This window comes from Coturnix japonica, chromosome 1 (genome assembly GCF_001577835.2).
Source record: "Coturnix japonica isolate 7356 chromosome 1, Coturnix japonica 2.1, whole genome shotgun sequence".
NCBI classification, from domain to species: Eukaryota; Metazoa; Chordata; class Aves; order Galliformes; family Phasianidae; genus Coturnix; species Coturnix japonica.
In genome coordinates, this window is record NC_029516.1 from 69,398,810 (window position 1) to 69,409,034 (window position 10,225).

The following is a 10,225-nucleotide window of genomic DNA, read 5'->3' on the forward strand; positions in this document are numbered from 1 at the left end:
TACAATAAGGGTAGTAATAATGCACTGGAACATGTTGCTCAGTGAGTTGGCGAAAGCTCTGTCCTTAGAGACATGCAAGGTCAGGCTGGATAAAGCTTTGAGCAACCTCATCTAGCTGTAGATGTCCCCGTTAATTGCAGGAGAGTTGGACTAGATGACCTTTAATGGTCCCTTCCAACTCAAACAATTCTGATTCTAGGAACTGATTAAACTGATAAGGGCCAGCTTCAGTAAGGAACATCTCCTCACTTGCCAACATTACAGCACTACTTTATTAACAGTACCTGGAGTTTCTGGCAGCAAAGTGGTACAAGGTGAAGGTGACTCACTGGGGAACAAGTTAACAGGATATCTAAAAAAACTTGTCCACATTCTTGGATGCAAAAGCTTTGTGCCGATGGCTTATTTTCTTAGTTGTACTGCCCGACAGCCATAGCGAGGGCTGGTCATCTCTGTTCTTCCTCACTCATTTAAGAGATTACAGATGAAAAAACAACAAAAATGAGAATAAGCATCTTGTCATTTGTGGGGATGGGACTAAGGAGGCAGATGTTTTCCACAGACACTGGAAAGCTTAGAAATTCTTTGACCGAGTGTATTGGATGTATTTTAAAGGATGACCTTGGCAGAACGTTCAGTATTATTACATGAAAAAAGCTGTGCTGCATTCATCAGTGGAAAAGCTGAGCTGAGAAAGATCTAAGAAAGAGACCAATTACTTACTTTGGAGGTGACAGCAAGACAAAACTGAGCATTTGTTTGAATGAATTTTATTTAATTCTATAGTATACAAGTGGGATTTTGGATCCCTCAGCTTTCCATCATCAACATAATGGAGAAGCCCCACTGTACTAAAGGGAGGGAGAATTCTGGAGCCAGAAGACAGGCTAAATCAAACCGTTTCTCACCACATGGCCAGAAATTCTTCTTCCTTCATACAGTGTGCTTCCCAGGCCAGCAGGTTTACCCCAGGAGTAAGAGAGAAAGCTAGCTCTAAACTCTCCTTCTTCCTCCTTGCCCCAATAAAAGAGGCTGCTCAATGCCAGACAAAGTAGTGGAATGATTAAAGATAGGGAGTACGTTAAAGTTTTCAGTCTCTCAACCAAGCTACTAGATTAAGCAGTGGCCTGGTTACTCCCTCTCTCCTGAAAAAGATCCAGGAAAATAGAAGACCTAAAATGCTGAAGACTTACCTCCTTTCCTTCCCCCATCCCATAGCCTTGTTCTCTCAGCAGAGAGTAGGCAATGAACTCTGAGGAGGCTGAAGGAAAGCCAAGGAAAATCAGGGGCTACCTGAATCCCTGGGAATCTGGTGGCTACCCTGGTGCCCTCATTCACTCCCTTTGAGGTTCAGAGACCTGTTTGGAATAGTACACAGAGAGGGCCTCCCTTAAGGATTTGGAAGCAGCCAGGGATACAGGACACACTGGAACTGCCGCAAGGGTACACACCATTCCAGGGATGGCCCAAACCACAAACAGGGCAAGACTCCCCCTAGCCAAGGTCCCAAGGGCTGGGGGAGCTGGGACGAGGCCCTGGCAGGGGGAAGAGAGCTCCTGCAGCAGTATTCAAGGCTCATGGGATTTTACTTCTTCTTCCTCTCCTGGGAACAGCGAGGGCAGAACCTGGTAGAAAGGAAAGCAAAAAGCCAGCATTTATGATCTGATACAAACACTGAAATCACAGTTTCAAAGGATCTTTTCCACGATATCAAAGTCTTAATTCAAATTTTCCTTCTGAAAAAGTCTTATTTTCTCCTTTATTTATTTATCTCTTATTTTCTGTCACCCACGACCTCCTCTTTCCAGAGACCAATGGGCCCTCCAGAACGTTTGTTTTAATCACTCACTCACCATTTTCCTCTTGGTTTTGTTGTCAGACCCACACAGGCAAAATGAAACCATTCGATGGAGCACTGTTGAGGTGGAGAGCACTCAGTTAAAAAGCAGTTCTCTCTTGAAATCATTGTTTATGGTCTGCTGAAACTTCCCAATGCTTAATCACGAATTCTGAAATCACTAGTAGCAACCCTAATGGGATCTGCTGGGAAACAGTCTCACACCCAACCTACACGTTGTTCATAAGCAGAATTCTCCCTTGCTGAGTACAGGGCAAAGAAAATATCAGTCGTATTAGGGAAAACCCCAAAGAAAACTGCACTTAACCGGCCAGTCCACTGCTCTTCCCAGCTGAGCCCTGCTACTGTCACTGCCTCTATATCAGGCCCCACCCAAGCAGCACAAGACTCTCCATTCCCTTCTCCCCCACATCCATCAACTACAGGCTCTTACATCTGGGTTGTCGCAGCCAATCATCTCCCCATAGGAGACCTGGTGGCAGAGGCAGTAAGTAGGCTCATTGGGGTCCACAGGCATATCCAATACATCTGAAGGGTGCACATTTCCAAATGTGACTGAAGGCATCCCATATTCTGTGCTACTACAGGAAAGAGAAATAAATCAGGTCAGTAAATCAACTAGCATCATATCTCCCATTACAATGCCCTTGCTTGCCAGAGACTGCCACTCCTCCTTTTTAAGTACATACATCCACATCCACTAGAGTGATCTGTCTTCCCCTTCACACCACAATCCCTTGAAAAAAACTAAAAGGTCTCCCTCCTTTCTTTCCAGGGAGAAATATACAACATCTGGTCTGGGTGGGGATTAAACTCTTCATAGGGAAGCCTGGCTAAGTCTCTCTTAGTCTGATTTGTAGTGCTGCTCCTCATTCCCCCAAGCGTCTTAAATGCTTACGTGCGGACAAGCTTTAATTTCTTTTGGGCAGTCTTTGGTGCCTCTTCATCAGAATTCTTCCCTTTAGAGCGTGCACGTGCAGCTTTCTTCTCTTTTTGGGCTCGGCCCTCTGGCAACAAGAGAAAAAGTTATTGCATATCCCATCCTGTCAAAATAGACACCCGACAGTAACAACCTCTTCAGCACCAAAATGCACTCCTACTTCAGAACTCTGGGCCACGCACTTCAGCTTAATTTTATCTAGTGGCCTTGAATACGCTCACACAAGAAGAGCCCTGGTCACCATCTTTTTACCTGTCCTTCAGATTCCAGCGTAACAGTCTGTACCACTTCAGTGCCTGCCTTCATCCCCACCACTTCCACAGTCACTTGGCTGCCTCCTGTATCAATCTGCAGCCCAGTGGTGGTACTCACTCTTCTTGCCCTTGCTGGAAGAACTGTCATAGTCACTCGATTCTATCTGCTTCTCCTTCAGGTCTGCTTCAAAGCGAGCAAGATCTGTGTCCAGCCGTCGGATGTGCTTATCAACCTGCAAAGACAGTGATCAGGAGTTACCACAGAACAGAGCCCAAGACAGCAAAGAGGACAGGGTACAGGGCTTGCTCTAAGAGAGGGAAAGCAAGAGTGGGTGAGGGTTGAAAGAGAGAGATCAGGGTCTTCAGCACAGCCTTTCATGAAACAATCACTAGACACTTCCCTTCATACCATCTCATAGGTCTGCATAGCCAGCTGAACCTTGTCATCCCCAAATTCTTTGCATTTCCCGTAGGCCTCCTGGATTTGCTTGAGAAGCCCCAGTTTTTCCTCTGACGACAAAGTCCGTGCATTGCTGATATACTCCGTGGCCAACTTATCAATCTCCGATTTGAGGTCTGAAACAAGTTGACCATTGAACACATAAATACATGTACATACATAGGCACTATAGTGCCTTCTGTTAAGAAAACTGCAGGTTTCCTGCTTTTCCCCGAGGTCCCAGTGATGAAAGCAAAGGAAGAAAAGCCATCCAGGCTGCACAATTCCTTTCCCATCACAGAAACCATCTCTAATCCTCACCTTCTGTTCTCTGATCCAGATCTCGCATAAGCTGGAAGTTTCTCTGCAGTTCAAAAGGCAGATTCTCAATACCTGCAGGGAAAGGAGAATATGTCCAGAATTCAAGTCCCTGTCCACAGTGTCAAAACAAAGCTAAGTTAAACAGTACTAACATGTACACCAGTCCAGTGATTCACAGAACCCTCTCCTAGTTTACACTAACGTGCCTCCAGTTGCTGTCAACCATAAAGGAGAAAGACTCTAAAAACTTGATGCATTTAAGACAGGAGTGCAATTCCATAGAACCAGATCACAGAATGACCCGGGTTGGAAGGGACCTCAAGGATCATGTAGTTCCAACCCCCCTGCCTGGCAGGGCCACCAAACATACACATTTACTAGATCAGGTTGCCCAGGGCCCCGTCCAACCTGGCCTTGAACACCTCCAAGGACGGGGCATCCACAGCCTCCCTGGGCAGCCTGTTCCAGGGCCTCACCACTCTATCAGTTAACAGAAAACTGCCATGCAAAGGCACGAATTAAAATACGCAGTAAAGCAGAACTTGTAATGCAGTCAGTCATTCTAATGCTGTGTATCCATCCAAGAACTCACTTCACTAATAAACAAAATAAAGAACAGCACAACAGCTGGTAAATAATGCCGTTTTGTTATTTCTATGAGGAGATGTCAAAACTAAAGCTGATCAAATGCTAATTTACTGAAAAGTGAGCCCGGTTTATTACTTATTTTAACAGACAGAAATAGGAGACTTTGCAGAACCAAAGAACAGCTCTGAAACAGGATGGAACAGCAAACTGCAGCCTTAACCCCCTGCTCCTTGTTCTGCCTTCTACGCCAAGACCTCAGTATGGTCTGTCCTGCACGTGGAAGGATGCTACACATTGTGAATAACAAACCATTGGTACAGCTCTGAACAAGCAACATGAAGCTGATAGCCAATTAATTTCCAGCACACCGCGCTACTCAGCCCCTAGTCATCACCAGATGCTCAGCCGACAGAGCTGATCAAAATGATTCTTATTTTGCCGTGCCTGTCTAATCAAACTGAGACCGACTGTCACCACATTAACCTGAAGTCCAAGCTTGACTGTTGTCACCCTTACACCTAATAGACAACTAAATAATAATAATCTTGCAAGTCGGTGCTGTTATTATTTACTGACTGCAAACCTTTCCATTTGCACAGCAAACGCAACATGGTCATGCAGCAACACACTATTTTTCCCTCCTCTCCTCCAGAATCCTAGAGAGAAAAACAGCATTTGTTCTTGTTGTGTGCACAGGACGCCAAATATGCCCAAATCCCAGACCATCTGAATGCCTGACCTGGTAGTTTTTAAAAAGAGATCGATGTAATTTCCTTTTTCTGCTCTAAAAATGAGCTCATAAAAGCACACGTTCCATCCCGTACCGCTTTCCCCCAGCAGGGCTAGAAACAGTCAGATACAGAGGATACAGTAGCACAAAAACCGGTGGGTGGGATGCTGTGCTCTGGACAGAACAACCCTAAATGAGGTTACGGCTAAATTTCACACCGATGCACCAACCGCAAGAGAAACTCGGACAGGACTTTGCTGCTGTTTGAGAACTTGAAAGGAATCATGCCCTGGTTTCTGCAGCAAAAAGAAAGAAAAAGACAAACAAAAAGTGCCTCCAGCTGTCACACACACCAGTACGTGCCCTCATCTGGAAAGCGTCCTTTCTCCTTTCAGCTCTACAAGACAAAGCTGCGGCTAAACAAGTTTTAACTGAGCAACTCCTATGGCAGGTAGTTTACCTGTGTATGGGGAAGCTTTCTTCTCTCTGCAGCTTAACCCAAAGGATCTTATCTGTTCTTAGAGACAAAAATACTAGTAATAAATAAATAAATGCTCTTCATTGCAGTATTTACCAGTGGTCTGAACACCTACTGAAATTGCTTGGCAACACTTCAATAGTCCCATAAAATATAGATGTCTTGGTGGCCTTTCACGATTGAGTTATGATGTCAGCGGATAAAGAAAGAGCAACTGATGTCATCTATCTGGACTTGCACAAAGCATTTGATCCCGTCCTGCATGACATCCTGGTCACCAAACTGAAGAGAAATGGATTTGATAAATGGATCACCCACTGGATTAGGAATTGGCTGGATGGTCACCCTTAGAGAGTTGAGGTCAATGGCTCAACATCCAAGTGAGACCAATGATGAGTGACGTTCCTCAGGAATCAGTGCTGGGTCTAATTCTATTTAATATCTGTGAAGGCAACATGGACAGTGGGATCAAGTGCGTCTTCATCAAATTTGCAGATGACACGAAACTGAGTGGTGTAGTTGACGTGCTAGAGGGAAGGGATGCCATTCAGAGGGACCCGGACAGGTTTGAGAGGTGGGCCCATGCCAACCTCATGAAGTTCAATATGGCTGAGTGCAAGGTCCTGCATCTGGGTAAGGGCAATCCCAAATACTGATATGGGCTGGGTGGAGAACAGTTTGAGAGCAGATCTGAGGAGAGGGATTTGGATGTGTTGGTTGGTGACTCAACATGAGCTAGAAATGCACGCTTTCTGTCCATATCCTGCGTTGCATCAAGAGAAGTGCAACCAGCAGGTCAAGAGAGGCAATTGTGCCCCTCTGCTCTGCTCTCACCAGACCCCACCTGCAGTACTGTGTCCAGCTCTGGGGGCCCCAATACAAAAAGGACATTAAACAGGTCCAGAGAAGTGCCACAAAGATGATCAGAAGGCTGGAGCATCTTCCCTATAGGGAGAGTTGGGGCTTCAGAATGGAGAAGAGAAGGTTCAAGGGGGACCTTATATAGGTATTCCAGAACCTGGATGGAGACTATAGGAAAGCATGGACTCTCACTACTGCAAGTTCACTCATTTACACAGATCACAGAGAGCAATGCACAGCCCCCAGTGCACCCTGCATTCCTGCCACAGCACAATTATCCTATGCATCAGCACACATCTCCAAGTTTTTGCCTCCCCTTCCTTTCCTTACCTTGTTTTCCTTCTCTATTACAAGTTAAAACTTTCTATTTCTTTCTCTTTCCCAGGTCCTTTTCCCTTCATCATCTCTATTCTTCTCTCATCCTTCATCCTCTCCCTTTGCTATTCACAGAATCACAGAATTGTAGGGGTTGGAAGGGACCTCTAGAGATCATCGAGTCCAACCCCCCTGCCAAAGCAGGCTCCCTACACCATGTCACACAGGTAGGCGTCCAGGTGGGTCTTGAATATCTCCAGAGAAGGAGACTCCAGCACTCCATTCCCTCCACCATTCCTGTTCTCATCTCACCACATATAAGCAACCACACTATCATTTCCCAAAAGAACCACACAGCCCCTTAACTTTCATTCTCCAACCATTAGAATCCATCACCACCTTCCTTCCCTCAAATTAAAACAAAACAGAAAACAGATCAATAAAAATAACACGTGAAGAGTTGTCAGTGTAGGCAACTGGCATTTAAACTTCAGCTACTGAGCTGAGATGTTAATTCACACCCACAATAAGCCAGCCCATGAGCCCATGGAATTATACAACTTAGTAACTTGCTGTCCTTCATCCCCTCACTGTACGCCTTTCAGCAGTGCCAGATAATGGGTTTGTACTGTGAGTGTCCACACTTCTAAAGAGATCTTTCCTGAAGAAAGAATCCACGACCAAGACAGCAGGCAGCACTGATACTCTCACACAAGGGAACTTAATCCCTATATTAAAGATCTACCTCAATTTCAGAAGTTTGCAGGATATGGAAGACTGGCACATCAAATCAGACTTGATACACTCCAGGCATTCCCAGCCTGTCACAGATCTCCAAGGGCACCACCAAAGAGATAACAGGGCTGTATGACAAAATGGTTGCACCAGATTTGCTTTTGGTAAAGCGACGAAACACAGAGAAAACGCAGAATGTTTTGTCTTGTAAAACCATTTTGTGTGAGCTCTGGAAAAATTACCAGTCAACAACGAAATCTATTTTTAAACCAACCAGCCATTAACAGTAATAAAAGTATTAGCTGAGCGTGGGTCGTGCCAGTAGCTTTCACACAGAAACAAGCGATGCCTATGAATCACCAAATCCTCTCCCTTTCATGAGATCGTTTGTAATTTTCCACAGACCATATGTGCTGCATCACAGATGCAACTAATCCAAAGACTCAGAAAGGTGAAAGGCATCTTTCTGCATGCTAAACTAAAACAATGTTTAACGTAGAAACCATTTATTAAGAGATGTGTGCATCTGAAGTATAATGTGAGAAGATTGAGAAGCAGGAACTGAAGGATATGGCCACACGCTGCATTGGGGAGGGCATATCCCCAAACTGGAGTTGTGTTTCTTTCTTAGCACCTGAAACCCACCCAGGCAATCAGCTTTCCCAGGTGCTCATTATTATGACACGAGAATGCTTTCTCACAACACTGCTATGGAATAGCCTGCTTCCCTCATGAATGGAATGGAAAACTAAGATAAGGAGATCAGGGCCATGTCATTGCAAACACGCTTCTTGAGATGCCTAAAACTGCTCCAGATTCACACAAGTCAGAACTATCTGGTCAAGGTAGATTTCAGTTGTCCCTATGTGCATTCTTCAAGTCTACTTCTCTAACTACAAACGTTCACCCAATTTAAGGGAAGAATAATCCGTTTGAGAAGGAACAGACCGCTAGGACAGTAAGACAACAGTCTAACTCCTGATACATTCTATCTAGTCTTATGTCAAGTAATACATTTAGGGAAAGTGACAGATAAACCCTATTAACGTGCCTGTCATACATCACTACACTCAGTACCGAATCTTTCTCATCCCTGTCTACTGGTTGTAAAACTCAGTCTTTCACTACTTCATCTCTGCAGCTCTTAATATACACTTGTGCTCCCCACAGTAAGGAAACACTGCATCCCCCACGCGCTTCCTCTTCATTCATCTCCTTTCCTCTCTCACCCAGCCCCCATCCTCCCATCTACCAGCTATCTTTGTCCTCTTGTCCAACGTTTCTTCCTGCTTTTTGCATTCTCCTTCTTCACAGCTCCTAAATCAATATTCTTGCTTTCTCACCACCAGTATCTCTTCAGCTTTTCATGGTTAAACCTAACTTTTTGTGGTTCTTGACCTTCCTTAGTTCACAATAGGTTCCTGCTCATCACAACACTGCAGTTCCATCCCCACACAGCAGCTCTGTGCTGGAAGAATCAAGTTCAGACAATTCCTGAAGAACCATGCTCCAGCGCTTCCAAGTATATGCCAACAGATGGCAAGAGATGTAACTTGGCCAAGTAGACTGAAATAAAAGCTACATACCAGGAATATCATGCTGGAATACACCAAACTTTTCCATCTCCAGTGCTGACACCAAATCAGACAATGTGAAAACTGCAGTCACCAAAGAGGTGACCTGATCTTAACTCATGAATACATTCCTTCAAGAGCAACTCCTCCAATCCAATCAGTTGACTTGTTGAAGAACACGGGGTGGTGGTGGTGGGGGGGGAAGAGGCTGGAGGAATATACATATATTCTAAGTTTCATCCTCCCCATCCTTTGGGAGGGGCATAATTTCACAGTATCACACAGTCTCACAGTCTGGTGCAGGTTGGAAGGGACCTTAGAGATCATCGAGTCCAACCCCCGGGATTCGAGCCTCCTGTGTAGCAAAGCGGCACTGCTACCACTTGCGCCACAGGGGGGATTCGAACCCGGGCCTCAGTGTTGCAAGGCGGCATTCCTACCACTTTGATAAAGTTATACACAACTTAAAGGCGTGCAATATCGTACAAAGGCTCTATTAGCATTACCAACACCACCACCGTTTACAGAGCTCTTTCACCACCAAAATAAGGCTGTATTTTTTAAAATATCAGCGAAGGCAGCTTCAGTAACTATATCTAACCGCAGGCAGATTAGTTGCCCTCGGCTTCATTCCACCACCGGACCCAGGAAGGCTCCCGAAGCCACAGCAGCCGGCAGCTCCTCCAGGACAAGCCGGATAACGCGGAGCAGGGCCGGGCTCCCGAGTCAGCTCCGCCGAGCCTTGCCCCGGCCAGCAGCCGTAGCTCCTGCCGCCGTTTCTAAGCAGCAACGAGGGAAAGAAGGAAGGAGGGAGAGAGGGAGGGAGGGATGGAGCGCGGCCGGCAGCCCCCACAGCTCTAGGAAGCCTCTCAGCCAGACGCCGGGCAACCGGACAACGCTGCCGCCCGTGGTGCTCGGGGCAGCCGCGGTCCGGTTAGCGCCCAGCAGGGCTCAGTCCCCGCCCCGAGGCACGGTCCGCCTGTCCGTCCTCAGCCGCGGCCCTCGGCCCCGCCCCGGCAGCTCTTACTGTCCAGGTAGTGCTCCAGGTACATCCCCGCCGCCATCTTGGGCCCCCACACACCGGCGCTTCCGCCAGGAGCCGGACACCGGCGCCTTCCCCCCCCTCTACCGG

At 46.4% G+C, this 10,225-nt stretch overlaps 1 protein-coding gene across 2 annotated transcripts; it reads right to left on the reverse strand.

Annotated features, from left to right (window-relative positions):
• Window positions 1–754: 754 nt before the first annotated feature.
• On the reverse strand, window positions 755–10,223 carry ING4 (inhibitor of growth family member 4). Of its 2 annotated transcripts, XR_001557528.1 has the most exons (9): window positions 10,121–10,223; window positions 3,813–3,884; window positions 3,462–3,628; window positions 3,171–3,285; window positions 2,757–2,865; window positions 2,292–2,439; window positions 1,854–1,915; window positions 1,452–1,625; window positions 755–1,358 (listed from the first exon to the last, which is right to left on the reverse strand). XR_001557528.1 is itself a non-coding variant. In XM_015873120.1 (8 exons), exons 1-8 carry the CDS (start codon window positions 10,155–10,157, stop codon window positions 1,586–1,588), a joined length of 750 nt encoding a protein of 249 aa, XP_015728606.1. In that variant the 5' UTR covers window positions 10,158–10,223; the 3' UTR covers window positions 755–1,585. The 2 variants fall into 2 exon arrangements, 1 of the variants encoding a protein (XP_015728606.1); XM_015873120.1 differs by having other exon boundaries at window positions 755–1,625.
• Window positions 10,224–10,225: the final 2 nt, after the last annotated feature.

What these genes read in the sequence shown, in the direction of transcription:
- ING4 (XM_015873120.1), bottom strand. Translation starts at nt 10,157, where the DNA reads ATGGCGGCGGGGATGTACCTGGAGCACTACCTGGACA. An exon ending in TCTGGATCAGAGAACAGAAG is followed by an intron (nt 3,629 to 3,812) that starts GTGAGGATTAGA and finishes AACTTGTTTCAG; the next exon opens with ACCTCAAATCGGAGATTGAT. An exon ending in ACAAAACCAAGAGGAAAATG is followed by an intron (nt 1,626 to 1,853) that starts GTGAGTGAGTGA and finishes CCTTTCTACCAG; the next exon opens with GTTCTGCCCTCGCTGTTCCC.